Here is a 24,903-nt window from a genome sequence, read left to right as displayed (position 1 = left end):
ATGACCGTGTCAGTGATCTCTACATACTTGTTTCATGACCGTGTCAGTGATCACTACATACTTGTTTCATGACCGTGTCAGTGATCACTACATACTTGTTTCATGACCGTGTCAGTGATCACTACATACTTGTTTCATGACCGTGTCAGTGATCACTACATACTTGTTTCATGACCGTGTCAGTGATCACTACATACTTGTTTCATGACCGTGTCAGTGCTACATACTTGTTTCATGACCGGGTCAGTGATCACCAAATACTTGTTTTATGACCGTGTCAGTGCTACATACTTGTTTCATGACCGTGTCAGTGATCACTACATACTTGTTTCATGACTGGGTCAGTGATCACTACATACTTGTTTCATGACCGTGTCAGTGATCACTACATACTTGTTTCATGACCGTGTCAGTGATCACTACATACTTGTTTCATGACCGTGTCAGTGATCACTACATACTTGTTTCATGACCGTGTCAGTGATCACCAAATACTTGTTTCATGACCGGGTCAGTGATCACCAAATACTTGTTTTATGACCGTGTCAGTGCTACATACTTGTTTCATGACCGTGTCAGTGATCTCTACATACTTGTTTCATGACCGTGTCAGTGCTACATACTTGTTTCATGACCGGGTCAGTGATCTCTACATACTTGTTTCATGACCGTGTCAGTGATCTCTACATACTTGTTTCATGACCGTGTCAGTGATCACTACATACTTGTTTCATGACCGTGTCAGTGATCACTACATACTTGTTTCATGACCGTGTCAGTGATCACTACATACTTGTTTCATGACCGTGTCAGTGATCACTACATACTTGTTTCATGACCGGGTCAGTGATCACTACATACTTGTTTCATGACCGTGTCAGTGATCACTACATACTTGTTTCATGACCGGGTCAGTGATCACTACATACTTGTTTCATGACCGGGTCAGTGATCACTACATACTTGTTTCATGACCGTGTCAGTGATCACTACATACTTGTTTCATGACCGGGTCAGTGATCACTACATACTTGTTTCATGACCGTGTCAGTGATCACTACATACTTGTTTCATGACCGTGTCAGTGATCACTACATACTTGTTTCATGACCGTGTCAGTGATCACTACATACTTGTTTCATGACCGTGTCAGTGATCACTACATACTTGTTTCATGACGGGGTCAGTGATCACTACATACTTGTTTCATGACCGTGTCAGTGATCACTACATACTTGTTTCATGACCGTGTCAGTGATCACTACATACTTGTTTCATGACCGGGTCAGTGATTACTACATACTTGTTTCATGACCGGGTCAGTGATCACTACATACTTGTTTCATGACCAGGTCAGTGATCACTAAATACTTGTTTCATGACCAGGTCAGTGATCTCTACATACTTGTTTCATGACCAGGTCAGTGATCACTACATACTTGTTTCATGACGGGGTCAGTGATCACTACATACTTGTTTCATGACCGGGTCAGTGATCACTACATACTTGTTTCATGACCGGGTCAGTGATCACTACATACTTGTTTCATGACGGGGTCAGTGATCTCTACATACTTGTTTCATGACCAGGTCAGTGATCACTACATACTTGTTTCATGACCAGGTCAGTGATCACTACATACTTGTTTCATGACCGTGTCAGTGATCACTACATACTTGTTTCATGACCGTGTCAGTGATCACTACATACTTGTTTCATGACCGTGTCAGTGATCACTACATACTTGTTTCATGACCGTGTCAGTGATCACTACATACTTGTTTCATGACCGGGTCAGTGATCACTAAATACTTGTTTCATGACCGTGTCAGTGATCACTACATACTTGTTTCATGACCGTGTCAGTGATCACTACATACTTGTTTCATGACCGTGTCAGTGATCTCTACATACTTGTTTCATGACCGGGTCAGTGATCACTACATACTTGTTTCATGACGGGGTCAGTGATCACTACATACTTGTTTCATGACCAGGTCAGTGATCACTACATACTTGTTTCATGACCGGGTCAGTGATCTCTACATACTTGTTTCATGACCAGGTCAGTGATCACTAAATACTTGTTTCATGACCGTGTCAGTGATCACTACATACTTGTTTCATGACCGTGTCAGTGATCACTACATACTTGTTTCATGACTGGGTCAGTGATCACTACATACTTGTTTCATGACCGTGTCAGTGATCACTACATACTTGTTTCATGACCGTGTCAGTGATCACTACATACTTGTTTCATGACTGGGTCAGTGATCACTACATACTTGTTTCATGACTGGGTCAGTGATCACTACATACTTGTTTCATGACCGGGTCAGTGATCACTACATACTTGTTTCATGACCGTGTCAGTGATCACTACATACTTGTTTCATGACGGGGTCAGTGATCACTACATACTTGTTTCATGACCGGGTCAGTGATCACTACATACTTGTTTCATGACCGTGTCAGTGATCTCTACATACTTGTTTCATGACCGTGTCAGTGATCACTACATACTTGTTTCATGACCGTGTCAGTGATCACTACATACTTGTTTCATGTCCGGGTCAGTGATCACTACATACTTGTTTCATGACGGGGTCAGTGATCACTACATACTTGTTTCATGACCAGGTCAGTGATCACTACATACTTGTTTCATGACCAGGTCAGTGATCACTACATACTTGTTTCATGACCAGGTCAGTGATCACTACATACTTGTTTCATGACCAGGTCAGTGATCACTACATACTTGTTTCATGACCAGGTCAGTGATCACTACATACTTGTTTCATGACCGTGTCAGTGATCACTACATACTTGTTTCATGACCAGGTCAGTGATCACTACATACTTGTTTCATGACCGGGTCAGTGATCACTACATACTTGTTTCATGACGGGGTCAGTGATCACTACATACTTGTTTCATGACCGGGTCAGTGATCACTACATACTTGTTTCATGACCGTGTCAGTGATCACTACATACTTGTTTAATGACGGGGTCAGTGATCTCTACATACTTGTTTCATGACCGGGTCAGTGATCACTACATACTTGTTTCATGACCGGGTCAGTGATCTCTACATACTTGTTTCATGACCGTGTCAGTGATCACTACATACTTGTTTCATGACCGGGTCAGTGATCACTACATACTTGTTTCATGACGGGGTCAGTGATCACTACATACTTGTTTCATGACCGTGTCAGTGATCACTACATACTTGTTTCATGACCGGGTCAGTGATCACTACATACTTGTTTCATGACCGTGTCAGTGATCACTACATACTTGTTTCATGACCGTGTCAGTGATCACTACATACTTGTTTCATGACCGTGTCAGTGATCTCTACATACTTGTTTCATGACCGTGTCAGTGATCACTACATACTTGTTTCATGACCGTGTCAGTGATCACTACATACTTGTTTCATGACCGTGTCAGTGATCACTACATACTTGTTTCATGACCGTGTCAGTGATCACTACATACTTGTTTCATGACCAGGTCAGTGATCACTACATACTTGTTTCATGACTGGGTCAGTGATCACTACATACTTGTTTCATGACTGGGTCAGTGATCACTACATACTTGTTTCATGACGGGGTCAGTGATCACTACATACTTGTTTCATGACTGGGTCAGTGATCACTACATACTTGTTTCATGACCGTGTCAGTGATCACTACATACTTGTTTCATGACCGTGTCAGTGATCACTACATACTTGTTTCATGACCGTGTCAGTGATCACTACATACTTGTTTCATGACCGTGTCAGTGATCACTACATACTTGTTTCATGACCGGGTCAGTGATCACTACATACTTGTTTCATGACCGTGTCAGTGATCACTACATACTTGTTTCATGACCGTGTCAGTGATCTCTACATACTTGTTTCATGACCGTGTCAGTGATCACTACATACTTGTTTCATGACCGTGTCAGTGATCACTACATACTTGTTTCATGACCGTGTCAGTGATCACTACATACTTGTTTCATGACCGTGTCAGTGATCTCTACATACTTGTTTCATGACCGTGTCAGTGATCACTACATACTTGTTTCATGACCGTGTCAGTGATCTCTACATACTTGTTTCATGACCGTGTCAGTGATCACTACATACTTGTTTCATGACCGTGTCAGTGATCACTACATACTTGTTTCATGACCGTGTCAGTGATCACTACATACTTGTTTCATGACCGTGTCAGTGATCACTACATACTTGTTTCATGACCGGGTCAGTGATCACTACATACTTGTTTCATGACCGTGTCAGTGATCACTAAATACTTGTTTCATGACCGTGTCAGTGATCACTACATACTTGTTTCATGACCGGGTCAGTGATCTCTACATACTTGTTTCATGACCGGGTCAGTGATCACTACATACTTGTTTCATGACCGGGTCAGTGATCACTAAATACTTGTTTCATGACGGGGTCAGTGATCACTACATACTTGTTTCATGACGGGGTCAGTGATCACTAAATACTTGTTGCATGACGGGGTCAGTGATCACTACATACTTGTTTCATGACCAGGTCAGTGATCACTACATACTTGTTTCATGACCGTGTCAGTGATCACTACATACTTGTTTCATGACTGGGTCAGTGATCACTACATACTTGTTTCATGACCGTGTCAGTGATCACTAAATACTTGTTTCATGACCGGGTCAGTGATCTCTACATACTTGTTTCATGACCGTGTCAGTGATCACTACATACTTGTTTCATGACGGGGTCAGTGATCACTACATACTTGTTTCATGACCGTGTCAGTGATCTCTACATACTTGTTTCATGACGGGGTCAGTGATCACTACATACTTGTTTCATGACCGGGTCAGTGATCACTACATACTTGTTTCATGACGGGGTCAGTGATCACTACATACTTGTTTCATGACCGTGTCAGTGATCACTAAATACTTGTTTCATGACCGTGTCAGTGATCACTACATACTTGTTTCATGACCGTGTCAGTGATCACTACATACTTGTTTCATGACCGTGTCAGTGATCACTACATACTTGTTTCATGACCGTGTCAGTGATCACTACATACTTGTTTCATGACCGTGTCAGTGATCACTACATACTTGTTTCATGACGGGGTCAGTGATCACTACATACTTGTTGCATGACGGGGTCAGTGATCACTACATACTTGTTTCATGACCAGGTCAGTGATAACTAAATACTTGTTTCATGACCGTGTCAGTGATCACTACATACTTGTTTCATGACCGTGTCAGTGATCACTACATACTTGTTTCATGACTGGGTCAGTGATCACTACATACTTGTTTCATGACCGTGTCAGTGATCACTACATACTTGTTTCATGACCGTGTCAGTGATCACTAAATACTTGTTTCATGACGGGGTCAGTGATCACTACATACTTGTTTCATGACCGTGTCAGTGATCACTACATACTTGTTTCATGACCGTGTCAGTGATCACTACATACTTGTTTCATGACCAGGTCAGTGATCACTACATACTTGTTTCATGACCGTGTCAGTGATCACTACATACTTGTTTCATGACCAGGTCAGTGATCACTACATACTTGTTTCATGACCGGGTCAGTGATCACTACATACTTGTTTCATGACGGGGTCAGTGATCACTACATACTTGTTTCATGACCAGGTCAGTGATCACTACATACTTGTTTCATGACCGTGTCAGTGATCACTACATACTTGTTTCATGACGGGGTCAGTGATCTCTACATACTTGTTTCATGACCGTGTCAGTGATCACTACATACTTGTTTCATGACCGTGTCAGTGATCTCTACATACTTGTTTCATGACCGTGTCAGTGATCACTACATACTTGTTTCATGACGGGGTCAGTGATCACTACATACTTGTTTCATGACCGGGTCAGTGATCACTACATACTTGTTTCATGACCGTGTCAGTGATCACTAAATACTTGTTTCATGACCGGGTCAGTGATCTCTACATACTTGTATCATGACCGTGTCAGTGATCACTACATACTTGTTTCATGACCGTGTCAGTGATCACTACATACTTGTTTCATGACCGGGTCAGTGATCTCTACATACTTGTATCATGACCGTGTCAGTGATCACTACATACTTGTTTCATGACCGTGTCAGTGATCACTACATACTTGTTTCATGACCGTGTCAGTGATCACTACATACTTGTTTCATGACCGTGTCAGTGATCAATACATACTTGTTTCATGACCAGGTCAGTGATCACTACATACTTGTTTCATGACTGGGTCAGTGATCACTACATACTTGTTTCATGACTGGGTCAGTGATCACTAAATACTTGTTTCATGACGGGGTCAGTGATCACTACATACTTGTTTCATGACGGGGTCAGTGATCACTACATACTTGTTTCATGACCGTGTCAGTGATCACTACATACTTGTTTCATGACCGTGTCAGTGATCACTACATACTTGTTTCATGACCGTGTCAGTGATCACTACATACTTGTTTCATGACCGTGTCAGTGATCACTACATACTTGTTTCATGACCGGGTCAGTGATCACTACATACTTGTTTCATGACCGTGTCAGTGATCACTACATACTTGTTTCATGACCGTGTCAGTGATCTCTACATACTTGTTTCATGACCGTGTCAGTGATCACTACATACTTGTTTCATGACCGTGTCAGTGATCACTACATACTTGTTTCATGACCGTGTCAGTGATCACTACATACTTGTTTCATGACCGTGTCAGTGATCTCTACATACTTGTTTCATGACCGTGTCAGTGATCACTACATACTTGTTTCATGACCGTGTCAGTGATCTCTACATACTTGTTTCATGACCGTGTCAGTGATCACTACATACTTGTTTCATGACCGTGTCAGTGATCACTACATACTTGTTTCATGACCGTGTCAGTGATCACTACATACTTGTTTCATGACCGTGTCAGTGATCACTAAATACTTGTTTCATGAACGGGTCAGTGATCACTACATACTTGTTTCATGACCGTGTCAGTGATCACTACATACTTGTTTCATGACCGTGTCAGTGATCACTACATACTTGTTTCATGACCGTGTCAGTGATCTCTACATACTTGTTTCATGAACGGGTCAGTGATCACTACATACTTGTTTCATGACCGGGTCAGTGATCACTACATACTTGTTTCATGACGGGGTCAGTGATCACTAAATACTTGTTTCATGACGGGGTCAGTGATCACTACATACTTGTTTCATGACGGGGTCAGTGATCACTACATACTTGTTTCATGAACGGGTCAGTGATCACTACATACTTGTTTCATGACCGTGTCAGTGATCACTACATACTTGTTTCATGACTGGGTCAGTGATCACTACATACTTGTTTCATGACCGTGTCAGTGATCACTACATACTTGTTTCATGACCGTGTCAGTGATCTCTACATACTTGTTTCATGACCGTGTCAGTGATCACTACATACTTGTTTCATGACGGGGTCAGTGATCACTACATACTTGTTTCATGACCGGGTCAGTGATCTCTACATACTTGTTTCATGACCGGGTCAGTGATCACTACATACTTGTTTCATGACCGGGTCAGTGATCACTACATACTTGTTTCATGACGGGGTCAGTGATCACTACATACTTGTTTCATGACCGTGTCAGTGATCACTACATACTTGTTTCATGACCGTGTCAGTGATCACTACATACTTGTTTCATGACGGGGTCAGTGATCACTACATACTTGTTTCATGACCGTGTCAGTGATCACTAAATATTTGATTCATGACCGTGTCAGTGATCACTACATACTTGTTTCATGACCGTGTCAGTGATCACTACATACTTGTTTCATGACGGGGTCAGTGATCACTACATACTTGTTGCATGACGGGGTCAGTGATCACTACATACTTGTTTCATGATCAGGTCAGTGATCACTACATACTTGTTTCATGACCGTGTCAGTGATCACTACATACTTGTTTCATGACTGGGTCAGTGATCACTACATACTTGTTTCATGACCGGGTCAGTGATCACTACATACTTGTTTCATGACCGTGTCAGTGATCACTAAATACTTGTTTCATGACCGTGTCAGTGATCACTAAATACTTGTTTCATGACGGGGTCAGTGATCACTACATACTTGTTTCATGACCGTGTCAGTGATCACTACATACTTGTTTCATGACCGGGTCAGTGATCACTACATACTTGTTTCATGACCGTGTCAGTGATCTCTACATACTTGTTTCATGACCGTGTCAGTGATCACTACATACTTGTTTCATGACGGGGTCAGTGATCACTAAATACTTGTTTCATGACCGTGTCAGTGATCTCTACATACTTGTTTCATGACCGGGTCAGTGATCACTACATACTTGTTTCATGACCGTGTCAGTGATCACTACATACTTGTTTCATGACGGGGTCAGTGATCACTACATACTTGTTTCATGACCGTGTCAGTGATCACTACATACTTGTTTCATGACCGTGTCAGTGATCACTACATACTTGTTTTATGACCGTGTCAGTGATCACTACATACTTGTTTCATGACCGTGTCAGTGATCACTACATACTTGTTTCATGACTGGGTCAGTGATCACTACATACTTGTTTCATGACCGTGTCAGTGATCACTACATACTTGTTTCATGACCGTGTCAGTGATCACTAAATACTTGTTTCATGACCGTGTCAGTGATCTCTACATACTTGTTTCATGACCGTGTCAGTGATCTCTACATACTTGTTTCATGACCGTGTCAGTGATCACCAAATACTTGTTTTATGACCGTGTCAGTGCTACATACTTGTTTCATGACCGTGTCAGTGATCTCTACATACTTGTTTCATGACTGGGTCAGTGATCACTAAATACTTGTTTCATGACCGTGTCAGTTATCACTACATACTTGTTTCATGACCGTGTCAGTGATCACTACATACTTGTTTCATGACGGGGTCAGTCATCACTACATACTTGTTTCATGACGGGGTCAGTGATCACTACATACTTGTTTCATGACCGGGTCAGTGATCACTACATACTTGTTTCATGACCGTGTCAGTGATCACTACATACTTGTTTCATGACCGTGTCAGTGATCACTACATACTTGTTTCATGACCGTGTCAGTGATCACTACATACTTGTTTCATGACCGGGTCAGTGATCACTACATACTTGTTTCATGACCGGGTCAGTGATCACTACATACTTGTTTCATGACCGGGTCAGTGATCACTACATACTTGTTTCATGACCGTGTCAGTGATCACTACATACTTGTTTTATGACCGGGTCAGTGATCACTAAATACTTGTTTCATGACACGGCCAGTCAAACCTAAAGGATATGGATACAAATAAGAATTCCTATGGTCCTGTAAGGTTACCCTCATTAACATTCGGGCTGCTCTCTCACTGCTTTCTTTCTCATTACGGCGCTACCCATTTGTTTCTTTTTTGTTGTACCCCCTTTAAAGACACCCCAATGTAAGACTCGCTCCCCCCTTCTGTCTTCTCACATTTTCTTATCATTAACTCGTTACCGCCTGTTTAACACTTCCTCTTATTCAAGACCTGATTTGATTTGTGTATCGTGTTTGATCTAATCTAATCATTGTATGATTCCCTCCATTGTATGATTCCCTCCATTGTATGATTCCCTCCATTGTATGATTCCCTCCATTTTATGACCTGTTTTTCCAAGGTTGTTTTTGTGTAGGTCGTACAAGGGGGTTCCAGTGTATGTATTCCTGTGTGTGTGTTGGAACAGAACCCGGACAGGTTGCAGACGACCACACACCATATGACGTACGAGCCGGAGGACGGGAGTGGTGGCGACCATACCGACATCTGACCTGTCTGCCTCACTTCCCGTCAGGGGGAGCCACTAACACTGTCACGTGGTGATGCTCTGCGCCAATGATACTTCTCCATTCACATCCCTCAAATGATGACATACGATCATTTTGTTTCACATGGGAAAGCTGCACTAGGTCACCATTTTGACAAACTTGTGCATGTGTGATTGTTGTTTTCTTTGAGCCCTGCTGGTTTACTTCGATTGCTTTGTGGAAATAACGCAATTTGGATGTAAGTCAGGAGAGGGTTCGGAAGAAGAAAACTTGTGAAACGTGCTAATTCAATTCAATTCAATACAACTGTATCATCTCAATGTGAGACACAATTTGTTTTCTTCTTCATGTCTGTTGCAACACTGCTACAGCGAAATTTTCATATCGCCATGATTTCCTGTCTATGGTTTGGCAGTTATTACTTGTTATTGCTGGAAGAGTTATTTCTGGGAGGATAGGTAAGAACAGATGTACGAACTCACACACTGTGACCGCTTACTTACTTACTTAGGCCCTTTGCCCCCGGCGGAGCATAGGCCATTGACGACATTTCTCCATCGCACCCTGTTCTGGGCTGTTCTTTCCGCTTCTGCCCAGCTGTTGCCTTGCCTCTTCAGTTCTGCCTCTGTGTCACGCCTCCAGCTGTTTCTCGGCCTCCCTCTCTTTCTTTTCCCCTGCGGGTTCCAAGTGAGAGCCTGGCGGGTGATGCTGGATGTTGGTTTCCTGAGGGTGTGTCCAATCCAGCCCCATTTTCTCCTCACAATCTGGCTGTTAACGGGCTCTTGGCCCGCCCTTTGCCACAGCTTTTCGTTGCAGATCGTGTCTGTCCATCTGATCTTGAAGTAGCGCCTCACTGTGACCGCAGAGCGAACGAATTCTTTCTCTTTCCCTCCATGGTGCAATATCAACTGACTCTCTCACGGAGGACTCAGGAAGTCTATAAGTACAAAGCAGATAGTAAGTGTAGTGATGCCAAAGAAGAACAGAGGGGAAGCAGATATTAAGTGTAGTGATGCCAAAGAAGAACGGAGGGGAAGCAGATAGTTAGTGTAGTGATGCCAAAGAAGAACAGAGGGAAAGCAGATAGTAAATGTAGTGATGCCAAAGAAGAACAGAGGGGAAGCAGATAGTAAGTGTAGTGATGCCAAAGAAGAACAGAGGGGAAGCAGATAGTAAGTGTAGTGATGCCAAAGAAGAACAGAGGGGAAGCAGATATTAAGTGTAGTGATGCCAAAGAAGAACAGAGGGGAAGCAGATAGTAAGTGTAGTGATGCCAAAGAAGAACAGAGGGGAAGCAGATAGTAAGTGTAGTGATGCCAAAGAAGAACAGAGGGGAAGCAGATAGTAAGTGTAGTGATGCCAAAGAAGAACGGAGGGACGGGGTAGGGCTGTAGCTTCCTTTCTGATTTGCTTGTAACCTAGCTTACATGTGTAAGAAAACAAGAACAATGACAACAACGCCAACTGCCAATAGTAGACGTTTCTGTCAGGGAAGCTGGAAGGATTTGAGTTTATGACTATGGTTTAATACTGTATGGTGTGCATATTCCTGACAGCGCAGAACGGCTCTTTTTTAACATAATTTATTGACTTTTTTGTTTACTTTCTACCGCCAAATATATCCTTCCAATCAATGTTCCTTGCTATGCGCTTTCATCAGCATTGCTATGTAAGTATATTATTGAAATTATTAACTGTTCCATGTCTTGTTTATTTTGTCAAAGACATAAGCCAAAACACTAATGTTATATTGGATGGATAGATAATTAGTTTTATAATTAAATAAAAACTGTCACTGTCACCCTTTATTAATTTTGCTTTTCAACATCCCGCCATGTCATGTTTGTGTTATAGGTGCTGTGTACATACGTCCACTAATTTGATTCTCAGAATGTGGTCATTTTTTTCTGTAAATACTCTTGAGGAAATTCAAATGTGTATATCAAAGCTTGTTTTGTGCTTGTACATTACGTCAATATTAAGTTGTTTGAGCAAATACTGTTTGAACATCGGATCTACTTGTTATTGTGTTTCAACTAAACATTCGTTGGGAATTAAACTACTGTATGCCTGTTAATTTATCAGTATTGCTTTCACATTCCTGCAACATTCAACAAATTGTTTCTGAACTATTGTGTGTTACCTAATTTGTATGTTGGAACTCACAGTGTGTGTGTGTGTGTGTGTGTGTGTGTGTGTGTGTGTGTGTGTGTGCGTATGCGTGCGTGTGTGTGTGTGCGTGCGTACATGCGCGCGCGTGTGTGTGTGTGTGTGTGTGTATGTGTGTGTGTGTGTGTGTGCGTATGCGTACGTGTGTGTGCGTGCGTACATGCGCGTGTGTGTGTGTGTGTGTGTGTGAGGGCGGGCGCGCTCGCGTGCGTATGTATGTCTGTCTTCCTCCCTTTCTGTTTCTGTCTGTCTGGGCATTTACATACTTATTACTGCATGTGTCTACCCGCCTTGTCTGTATATAGGCTTTGACAAGGACCACACAACTTCACTGGACGAGCAGCAGCTTAAGAATGGCGTACTAATTATGATTGGCAATAGAAGCGATGCATGACGCATGCCAAGGTTTGTCCCAGTAATAGAAATAGAACATATTCCCTTAATTAATGTTTTGCAAATTGATTCTATTGCTTTAAATGTACTTCTGCCTAATAAATCGATATCTCTTATTCAATTTGAAATGTAATTAGCACATAACATGTATGTTTGCTTTGTTTGTCAGTTTTATTTAGTTTTGGTTATCTAATTTATTTTGTTTGTTTATCGTGTTGCTGCTGCTGCTGTGGTTATCATAACCTCTTCGTTGCAATCAATATTTAATGTACTGATTTCTTCAAATTATCAATAGACTTTCTGTGCAAAGATTTTGACACAGTGAAGATAATTCCCCGAAACTCAGTGGTTTTACTCACGGGAGGAAGCAGCCTCTTGATTAAACCTGTACATTGAGTAATGGTGTGGATGTTGAAATCTAAGGCACATACAACACTACAACATGCCTTTAATGGCATTACAACGAAAAACACTACGGTAGCGATATAAATCACGTTGAGAGCGAGTAATGTGTTAACATTATACTGCTGGCAAGAAAGAACGCCAGGGTTAAATACAATGTTGTGTTATTGTGAAGGCGTGGTGTAGTCATTGTAAAACCTGTTTTGTACACATTTCAGGATTAGGAGTGTTATTGTGCGGTGTTTCCCTTTGTTTTCACATTTCTGTGACCAACAATTAATGTTAAGGACGCTAATGAAACAGAAGTCAGTTGCACCATTCCGTTATGCTGTTTCGTAAAAGTCTTTACAGTGGACAATAAAAGTGTCTGTTCTTTTGTTTTGTTTAATTATACACTTTGAGAACCTCCGAGAGAGAGAGAGAGAGAGAGAGAGAGAGAGAGAGAGAGAGAGAGAGAGAGAGAGAGAGAGAGAGCGTGCGTGTATGCGTGCGCGCGCATGTGTGTGTGTCTGTGTGTGTGTATGTGTGCGTGTGTGTGTGTGTAAATGTGAGGAGTCTTTTTTTTTTAAACGGAGCAACACCAGTAACAAACACATATTCTTCAGTTTCTTTCATTTGAAGTTAACGTAAATCTCGAAATTAGACTCAACAGAATGATAACAAATGCAAAACGCACTCTTTTCGTAGTGGTAATGTCAAGAATGATCTCCCTTCAACTGGCTTCAGACTTTTGCTTGGTAAACCAGTGTCACAAAATATTCTGAGATACAAGCTAAACCCATGTGAACATTTGACACGGTAACATCATGAAAAGAGGAATTGTTTAAACAATTTGTAACAATATGTCAGTTTATTAGGTATGTCTCCATTTCTCCGGAAGATGTCAAACCAATTAAGGAAATGAATTAAAAAAGAATAAGAATGCACCTAGTGGGGAGATTATGAACATGTTATCAGCCACAACACTTAGAATATAGTCAAAAGTAATGATATATACGTTACAGCTCCGTCCATCCATGGTATCGCCTGCTATTTTGTCGAGACTACCCCGTCGAGACAAAATATCACGCGATACCATGGATGGACGGAGCTGTAACTTATACATGTGGGTAATAATGTGGTGCCTTACAATCAGATACAATGTCCATGTCATGTCTGTTGTTAGAACTTTGTGAATGTTACGACCTCAAGCCAAAGGAAAGTAAGCGTTTTAAATGCATACGACATGTGTACATAAATAAACATCGCTCTACCTCATTTGTTTAAGATTATAACTCAAAACGCCCGTGTTGATGTGGGGAAGTCGTGTCTACTGAAATAAGTTCCTGTACTTGTCTAATTTCTATGTGTCTGTCTTTCTACATTTAGTACAGAGACCTCTATGTCGACCTAACACGTGTGAATGCTTCGTTTTATCTATTATTTAAACGTTCTATTAAGTGACCTTTCGTGTGTGTGTGTGTGAGTATCAGTATGTTTGTGTGTATGTGTGTGTGATTGTCCATGTGTGTGTGTGTGTTTGTGTGTGTGTGTGTGTATGTATGTGTGTATGTTTGTGTGTATATGTGTGTGTATATATGTATCAGTATGTGTTTGTGTATGTATCGGTGTGTGTGTGTGCGTGTGTGTATGTGTGTGTGTGTGTGTGTATGTGGGTCCGTACGTGCGTGCGTATATGTATATGTGAAGACTTTATTTCTAAGTTCTTTGACTTCTTACCCCAAAACCTGCTTGCACCCCGAGCTGTGAAGGTCAGTGAGAAGCATATGCACTCCACTAAACACGGAAACGCTGGGTTTAGTCTCAGAAAGAGGTCGAGTATTCCCCTAGTTCTGGCACTTACACTGGCGCTAAAACAGCTGTGTAACTTCGCTAAACACCGTTTTTAGACTGCGAACAGACGCCAAGGGATAGTCACAAAGAGTTAAGTATTGTAGACAACACCTGCGGCCCTGTCCTTTTTTTAATTTATTTATTAAGGAGATTTCTATAGCGCATAACTAAAAGCACTATGCGCTTTACAATATCACAAAGTATAAGCACACGCAAACTTTCTCTGATTAAATAGAAGTTAGCTTAGCAAGACATACTAAGAACACTAAACATTTGAGTTCATACAAAAATAGAGAATTAAATTAAATACTGGACAAGCGATTTAAATAAGCTTAAGGCCTACACCAACTGCAATGGGCTATTTCAAATACAAAAGTTTAGTTAACTATAAAAGGCAGTGCATAAAACTCCATAATCCTAAGAGGGTCGAACAAATAAGAAACATAAGACTATTTTACTATAATTACTTCATAAAAAATAATAAACATGGAATACAAAGTTGTAATTGTTCACACCAAATTTAAAAAGATGTTCATGCCATATTGCACAACACATTTTGACATACACCCAATCTCACACAAGCGCACATACACACACACACACACACACACACACACACACACACACACACACACACACACACACACACACACACACACACACAGTAAATTCAACAAATATTTAAATACATAAAAAGAATTAAGTAAGCGTTTAAAACATATTTTACAAACAACAGTAGTACGTATATATATAGTGTTAAATATGTGAGACTACCCAATACAAAATATTTAACTAGTGAGTTTATTAAAATGCTAGCAGATATAATCATATCATGAGGCAGGCGTGTCCTTCTGTGGAGATAGAGGCAGGACTGTGGATGGACGTGGACATAAGAGAAGTAGTCACATGAGTTGTTTTTGTATGTGTGTGGGGGGGAGGGTTGCGTGTGTGTGTGTGTGTTTGTGTGTGTGTGTGTGTGGGGGGGGGTTGCGTGTGTGTGTGTGTGTGTGTGTGTGTATGTGAGTTCGTGTTAGAGAGAGAGAACGTTGAACTTTGAACTTTATTTATTTATCGAGGGTAACAGAATAAGCAATGTATACATGCTTTTTTTCATCCGGCCCTCGCCCATTGAGGGTAACTCGATTAATAACAAGAAGAAATAGAAGTTAAGTTAATTACAATACAATTTATATACTTAACATGTCAAAAAATTTAAAAAAAAATTAAAACAATTAAAACAATAAAACTTTAAAGAGAGAGAGAGAGAGAGACAGAGAGAGAGAGAGAGAGAGAGAGAGAGAGAGACAGACAGACAGACAGACAGACAGACAGACAGACAGACAGGCAGGCAGACAGATACACACTCTCGCACTCACTCGAACACAAACCGGAGCTGGTTCTAATTTATTGCATTCGTTTATTTCATGATGGAATCAGTTTCTTGAAAAATAAAGCGAGTACAGTTAAACAAACAAGTGCGACTTATTTATGACATGGTTTGCAATTTACATAGACCTATGACATTCATGTTGACTAAAACAGTTACACATTTAAATCATTACCTGATTAAAAATGTAACCGCCAGAAATGTGGATTGCTTTGTAACGAACGCACAGAAGATAATTGAATGTGTCGATTTCATTTGCATGAAGTGCAAGTCGTGAGGAAAAAAAGCTTGAGTTCGAAGATACGTTTTGCAGCTCGAAAAAGAATGACCAGAATTATGGCCTTGATGAAAATAGACATAAATAAATGAATAAATAAATAAATAAAAGAATAAATGACATGACTGAATAAGAAAAATAGAAAGGACTACTGCAAAAATATTGTGATTAGCATTATTTAACGGTATGTTGGAGTGTGTAAAAAGAATTAATCAATGAAATAGAACAATGGCAATGCTACAGTGTTAAAACAATTGTGCAGATATTGTTCTGACTCAGACATGTCGATACGCAGAAAGGCACGATACGGTTCAGGCTGTCAATGTGTTGAACCACATGCAGTCTATAAGCTGACTTCTTATCATTGCGAACACGGTTATGATGACGCAAGATTTCTCTGCTAACTAATGATGACGAAAGTGTTGACAAGTAATAATTTAGTACACTGAACTAGCAGTAGACAGAACACGGCCAACTCCTACTCAGCATTGTTGAATCAGCATTTACATTGATATTGTTCACCTCAGATAAACGTGCCTATTATCATATTTCCGTCAGTTTAGAAAACCACAACAACAATACACAAATCTTCAAGTATATTTGGCACATGCGAATGGAACGTATCATTATAAAAACAATCAAACCAATCACAAACACTAAACGTGTAAATACACCATTCATGACTAAAACAAGAACCTTTCAAACACAGCAATATATGTACACGTTATCGAACAGTTCACTTATGATGACATAACATGGCAGATGTCGTCACCTCGGATGACGCAGAATCTTGTAGGGTTCCAACAAACCATTGATCTGCTCAGCTGGCGGTGTTTCCGCTATCGTTGTCTGTGTCCGTGTTCGGGCCATGATCTGTTCCTGAAACAACAGTACCCCTTAAGACGCGGAACATGGAGTTAACTTCAAGTACATTTCTAATATTTTGTTTACAATTGCATCATGGCTGTTTTCTACTCATTTCTGTCGACTGTCACCATCTCACCATCTCACCATCTCACCATCTCACCATCTCGATGTAGATAAGTCAACGCCCTCTGGGCTAAGTTCCATTCGTTGTCTCACAATTAGTTAGCATTTCCGCGCGTGTGTACCAAGAGGTCGATGTACTTCTGAGTTATTCCTTTTGTCTACAATTAAATATTCAATAAACCAAACGTCCTTGCTCTTGTATGCGAGCTACCTGTCATAATGTTCTCTCCATAAAAGCATGACAAGTCACAGTGTGCTAATCTCACACCACCCACTTCGTGTGGCATGCATCTGCAAAGCAGAAACACTGTAATTATCACGTTCCTGTGAAACATCAGGCCTTCATAATTTAATTAGTGTGAAATACAACCATTCTAAATACAGTTTGTACCAAAGTTATTGCGAATTTGGCCTCTGATTTCAAACAAGCCTGGTATGTTTGATTGTGCAAGTAGAAAAAAATAGTCTCCTTCAGCACATACCAGGACATTCGCTGTAATTTGATGTTACAGGTACCACAAGCGAAATACTCATTCTCAATAATGATTAGACAAGCTGTACTTTGCATTTATTACCCCCAAACAAATGTTATACAAATGCATACCTGTGCCTTTGCCGAATATCGTTTGTTGAGGTAGATTTCCACCAGCCCCAGCACGATGGCTAGGACCAGACCGGTGATGAGGATGTAGAACACGCCTGCCACGTTGCTTAGCGACAGCGACCGTTTATTGGACTCCTGCACAATGAATTGATAAATAGTGACGCCTAATCTAAACAACAAAGTGACTATGGGTGAGATGAACACAGTTGAAAAACAAAAGAGTTCATTGCTGATGAATACGAGGACAGCACATCGCCTACACAACTAAATACAATGTTCTCAATCAATCGATCAATCAATCAATCAATCAATCAATCAATATGAAACTTATGTAGCGCGTATTCCGTGGGTACAGTTCTAAGCGCTTGTCGAAGAGTTGTCAACACAGGACTAACAAAGAAACTAACATCTACAGACGGACACGAACCCTATCACACACTAGCAAACCCTGATAAACATACAACAAACAACTGTTTAACAACAATGTACACATCAATAGCTTGGTCCAAACAAAATAATATTAAACACAAAGAAAACACCTCTCACAGAGCACAGCACAAGAATGTCTTTTCGGGCACAACACATCACGTCGAACATGAAAGTCGCAGCCAGCTACGGGAAGAACTGAGTCTCCTACAATGTTCTCCTATGGAGGCTTCTTCAGGACTACCACAACAAACAAACACAGAGAAAAACTAAAAGCTAAAGCACCTCGGAACAAAACAATGACACCTCGTGAGGCAGTTGTTTGTCATTGTTTGTCATTGTTTGTCATTGTTTGTTGTTATCAACATACAATGCGGCCATAAAGAAAACAACCGGCACGGTTGGCCTAGTGGTAAGGCGTCCGCCCCGTGATCGGTAGGTCGTGGGTTCGAACCCCGGCCGGGTCATACCTAAGACTTTAGAATTGGCAATCTAGTGGCTGCTCCGCCTGGCGTCTGGCATTATGGGGTTAGTGCTAGGACTGGTTGGTCCGGTGTCAGAATAATGTGACTGGGTGAGACATGAAGCCTGTGCTGCGACTTCTGTCTTGTGTGTGGCGCACGTTATATGTCAAAGCAGCACCGCCCTGATATGGCCCTTCGTGGTCGGCTGGGCGTTAAGCAAACAAACAAATAAAGAAAACACTGCCAATAAGTGAAGTGAGGAATCCACTGGGAATGTATCGTCACAATCAAGATTGACAAGTGAATGGTTTGTCTTCTGCTCATTAACTACATGGACTATCATATCTTGACTGCAAAATCTATAATGCCATTGTGCAGCACTACCATTCCGTTAAGATTGGGTAAGTCGAATTTCCTTTTAAATGGGATCAGTCCACCCACACACAATTAACTACCGGTCAAAGAGTACACACCTGTAAGCCACAACACACACTTACGAACAGGCATACACCCATCATCTACCCTCCCGCTCACCATCACATAGCGATGACTACATGCTTGATATACTAGTTTTACACGAATTTATTGAGATGCGAGCGAAAGATTTGATACAAACTCGTGTAAACCTTGCAAGCGTCTTCTGGAGCCTCTCAAACTCTTTTTTTGTGGGTTTTTTCTTTTCTTTCACCCCCCCCCCTCCCCTCTCCCTTTCCATCCGCTGTTTTGTTTGTGCGTGAGGTCTCACCCTGTGTCCTGTGTTTGAGCCGCATTCGCCCTTCTCGTACCACCACTTGGTCTCCAGGCGGTGCAGCGTGCCGTCCTCCTTCATCTTCAGCGTGGCGTACGTGATGATCTCTCTGTAACACACAGTGACACATCTCTCTGTAACACACAGTGACACATCTCTCTGTAACACACAGTGACACATCTCTCTGTAACACACAGTGACACATCTCTCTGTAACACACAGTGACACATCTCTCTGTAACACACAGTGACACATCTCTCTGTAACACACAGTGACACATCTCTCTGTAACACACAGTGACACATCTCTCTGAAACAAACAGTGACACATCTCTCTGTAACACACAGTGACACATCTCTCTGTAACACACAGTGACACATCTCTCTGTAACACACATTGACACATCTCTCTGTAACACACATTGACACATCTCTCTGTAACACACAGTGACACATCTCTCTGAAACAAACAGTGACACATCTCTCTGTAACACACAGTAACACATCATTCAGCTTGCCATCCTCCTTCATCTTCAGCGTGGCGTACGTGATGATCTCTCTGTAACACACAGTGACACATCTCTCTGTAACACAGTAACACATCATTCAGCTTGCCATCCTCCTTCATCTTCAGCTTGGCGTACGTGATGATCTCTCTGTAACACACAGTGACACATCTCTCTGTAACACAGTAACACATCATTCAGCTTGCCATCCTCCTTCATCTTCAGCTTGGCGTACGTGATGATCTCTCTGTAACAAACAGTGACACATCTCTCTGTAACACACAGTAACACAGCATTCAGCTTGCCATCCTCCTTCATCTTCAGCGTGGCGTACGTGATGATCTCTCTGAAACAAACAGTGACACATCTCTCTGTAACACACAGTAACACATCATTCAGCGTGCCATCCTCCTTCATCTTCAGCGTGGCGAACGTGATGATCTCTCTGTAACAAACAGTGACACATCTCTCTGTAACACAGTAACACTTCATTCAGCGTGCCATCCTCCTTCATCTTCAGCGTGGCGTACGTGATGATCTCTCTGTAACAAACAGTGACACATCTCTCTGTAACACACAGTGACACTTCTCTCTGTAACACACAGTAACACAGCATTCAGCTTGCCATCCTCCTTCATCTTCAGCGTGGCGTACGTGATGATCTCTCTGTAACACACAGTGACACATCTCTCTGTAACACACAGTGACACATCTCTCTGTAACACAGTAACACATCATGCAGCGTGCCGTCCTCCTTCATCTTCAGCGTGGCGTACGTGATGATCTCTCTGTAACAAACAGTGACACATCTCTCTGTAACACACAGTAACACTTCATTCAGCGCGCCGTCCTCTTTCATCTTCAGCGTAGTGTACGTGATGATCTCTCTGTAACACAGTAACACGTCGTCTCCATGTAACACAGTAACACATCATGTCCATATAACACAATAAAACATCATCGATATGTAACACAGTAACACATAATATCTATGTAACACAGTAAAAAAAATCATCTCTATGTAACACATCATCTTCATGTAACACATCATCTCCATGTAGCACAGTAACACATCATATCCATGTAACACAGTAAACATCATCTCCATGTAACACAGTAACACATCATCTCCATATAACACAGTGACACATCGTATCCATGTAACAAAGTGGCACATCATCTCCATGTAACACAGTAACTCATCATCTCTCTGAAACACAGTGGCACATTATTCAGCGTGGCATAGGCGATGATCTCTCTGTAACACAGTCACACATAATCTCTCCGTAACACAGTGACACATCATATCTCCATAACACACAGTGACACATGATCTCTATGTAATACACAGTGACACATCATCTCCTCCGTAACACACAGTTACTCATCATTTCTCTGTAACACACAATAACACATTTCTCCGTAACACACAGTAACACATCATCCCTTTGTGACACAAAGTAACACATCATTCAGTGAGGCGTATCTGATGATTTCTCTGTAATACAAAAGAACAAACGACGTTGCATTATCATTTCATTTTCCAATTCATTTACTGTATTATTTCATCGAAATTGAAATCAAGAATGCTGCAGTAAAACGATGATGTTGTTTTACTGGAGAAAAACTGTTTACACTTTTTCTTTAGCATTTTGGCATTATTCAGTAATTCTGTAGATAAAGATATCTCTGTTGCTTTGTCAAACAAACAATACATAATTATTAACGCATCTGATTGATTTCAGTAACTGACTTCTGAGAAAGCAGCAACTAACACAATATTTCCAACAGAAAAACAGGAATAAGAAGTTCAAGTAAAACAATCAATGGAGAAATAAGCACACATGCATTAAATAAACATGGTTTCAACCTATGATTACCTAACCAACTGAAACCCCTCTCCCACCAACCTTTAAAACACTTTCGCGACGGGACACTGATAAATCAGTAACCGCGCTGACACGCCCATGGACGGGACGCGCATTTTTCAGTACCAGTCATACAAGGTACAAGACTCGTGATTGCTTCCCGGTTTTTGAAGATTGCAATAAATTGAGTTGTTTCCCTTGATACACGTGGTTTTCTCTTCCGGCTTGATCAAATTAGTGCAGATTTGCGTGGTGTTTTCGAACAAAAAAAATGAATCGAAGGCGAGCCTTGTCACGGGAGGAGATTCTCCGGATGTTGGATCTTGAGGATCCTGTAGATCATGATACATCGTGTCGTTTTAGCCTCAAGAAAGCGATAATAGCAGTGATATTGAGGAAGAAACAGTCCCGTTGTTGCTAGTACGAGTCGGCAACTACACGTGGTAGGGGGTGATACTGCTAGACGAACATGTATCTCGGAATCGTGCAGGAGCTATGGGGGCGTGGCAGCACTGATAACAATGGATGGCTGGAGCCTTCAAATCCTTTTGGAATTGTTCATAGGTGTACAGTTGGTACTTTGTTGTGAAAATGTGACTTATATTCAATATGGATTACCTAGACATCATTTGGTGAGTGTTACAGTTTTGTTTCATTTGAGTCAGGATGCTGTGAGTGAATGCGTGATTTGCTTGTTTTTTTTCTTTGTACTGTCTCCTTATTTCTGTGTACAATGTTAACAATATTTCAGCTAATTCATAGGTTTTACACCTTGTTTGGTTATAACATTATTTATAATACTTTCTGTTAAAAAATAACTTTTTAAAAAAGCAGTGGAAAATAAAACACACACAAAAAAACCGTTAAAAAACACAAATTATCCCCCTTTCACCCCCCTTTCACCCCCCTTTGCTAAAACAAATCGCGTGACAAACTTATAAATAGCACGACTGAACTGGGCATCCATTTTTGAATTAGTACACAAAATTTGGTGGTGATTGGACTTAATTCAAGCTTGCTAGACAGATTTCTTTACAGTTACTGATTTTTGGGAAGTTTCTTGGTGGCAAGCTTGGGCAGGCAGGACGTTAACGCCGTGGCAGTGGTAGTCACAATAGTGTTAATCTAACTCACTCACTCATTCGATCACACCTTTTTTTTTCTTTTTTTTGTGGCAAACTACAAACTCCGTCCACATGTTATTTATAGAAATGTGCACCCTGGCGATAACCGGGTCAACAACAACATGTTTCACTTCGTGTTAGATCGTGTGGACGACAAGGCAATGTAATTGTTCCATTCCTCCCTGCACCGTGTACGTTCCAGGCAACAAACGATAGAAAACAAGAATGAACAAGTCGCGTAATGCGAAAATACAACATTTAGTCAAGTAGCTGTCGAACTCACAGAATGAAACTGAACGCAATGCAACGCAGCAAGACCGTATACTCGTAGCATCGTCAGTCCACCGCTCACGGCATAGGCAGTGACATTGACAAGAAGAGCGGGGTAGTAGTTGCGCTGGGAAGGATAGCACGCTTTTCTGTACCTCTCTTCGTTTTAACTTTCTGAGCGTGTTTTTAATCCAAACATATCATATCTATATGTTTTTGGAATCAGGAACCGACAAGGAATAAGATGAAAGTGTTTTTAAATTGATTTGGAAAATTTTATTTTGATAATAATGTTTATATATTTAATTTTTAGAGCTTGTTTTTAATCCGAATATAACATATTTATATGTTTTTGGAATCAGCAAATGATGGAGAATAAGATAAACGTAAATTTGGATCGTTTTATAAAAAACATATTTTTTTACAATTTTCAGATTTTTAATGACCAAAGTCATTAATTAATTTTTAAGCCACCACGCTGAAATGCAATACCGAAGTCCGGGCTTCGTCGAACATTACCCGACCAAAATTTCAACCAGTTTGGTTGAAAAATGAGGGCGTGACAGTGCCGCCTCAACTTTCACGAAAAGCCGGATATGACGTCATCAAAGACATTTATCAAAAAAATGAAAAAAACGTTCGGGGATTTCATACCCAGGAACTCTCATGTCAAATTTCATAAAGATCGGTCCAGTAGTTTAGTCTGAATCGCTCTACACACACACACAGACAGACACACACACACACACACACACACACACACACACACACACACACACACGCACATACACCACGACCCTCGTCTCGATTCCCCCCTCTACGTTAAAACATTTAGTCAAAACTTGACTAAATGTAAAAAGAAAGACAAAAATCGTAAAAAAGAAGGGAGAACAACAACTACAGAGGAAGGACAAAAACAAAACAAACGAAGAAGAAAAAACTTTTTTTTCGGGGGGAAAAACAATCTTATTCGGTGTTCTGTTTTAAATCTCCCTGGCAGGACTTATTTTCACTTGCTGCAAGATGGCGTCTGTGCAGGCTTGGTGGGCATTCCAAGAACGGTAATCCTGGGTAGGATTGTGTCGTCACAACAGACAGTTGGACACGACAAGGAGAAAATGAACAAACAACGCGTGTCACGCCCGACCTCACTCACTGTCCAGTTCGACGCAGGGGAGAAAGGGAAGGGGGTTTGGGTGGGTGTCTGAGTGGTAGTGATACTACAGTTGACGCGAAAGTATGGAGAAGGGAAGTGGATGGACACAAGACGGAGAGTGGGGAATAAGGAGAGAGAGAGAGAGAGAGAGAGAGAGAGAGAGAGAGAGAGAGAGAGAGAGAGAGAGAGAGAGAGAGAGAGAGAGAGAGAGATAGTGAGAGAGAGAGAGAGAGAGCGAGAGAGAGAGAGAGTTCGAGAGAGAGAGAGAGAGCGAGAGAGAGAGAGAGAGAGAGCTAGAGAGAGAGAGAGAGAGAGAGAGAGAGAGAGAGAGAGAGAGAGAGCGAGAGAGAGATCTT

At 41.2% G+C, this 24,903-nt stretch overlaps 2 protein-coding genes across 2 annotated transcripts in view; one reads left to right on the top strand and one right to left on the bottom strand.

The window, feature by feature from the left end:
- LOC138969531 (glutamate receptor 3-like) overlaps positions 1-13,271 on the top strand; it is a 69,519-nt gene extending 56,248 nt beyond the window's left edge. The window contains exon 18 of the mRNA XM_070342356.1: positions 9,850-13,271. Within this exon, the coding sequence (XP_070198457.1) occupies positions 9,850-9,933 (84 nt within the window). The 3' untranslated portion in view covers positions 9,934-13,271. The remainder of the gene's footprint in view (positions 1-9,849) is intronic.
- Positions 13,272-16,118: 2,847 nt separating this feature from the next.
- The window catches only part of LOC138968049 (glutamate receptor 3-like), a gene marked incomplete in the record, with an annotated part of 243,864 nt that continues 235,079 nt past the window's right edge, over positions 16,119-24,903 (bottom strand). The window contains 3 exon segments of the mRNA XM_070340612.1: positions 16,119-17,271; positions 17,987-18,121; positions 19,622-19,733. Of these exon segments, the coding sequence (XP_070196713.1) occupies positions 17,161-17,271; positions 17,987-18,121; positions 19,622-19,733 (358 nt within the window).

Source organism: Littorina saxatilis, linkage group LG6 (genome assembly GCF_037325665.1).
Source record: "Littorina saxatilis isolate snail1 linkage group LG6, US_GU_Lsax_2.0, whole genome shotgun sequence".
Classification (NCBI taxonomy): domain Eukaryota; kingdom Metazoa; phylum Mollusca; class Gastropoda; order Littorinimorpha; family Littorinidae; genus Littorina; species Littorina saxatilis.
This window is presented reverse-complemented; position numbering and strand designations above follow the sequence as displayed.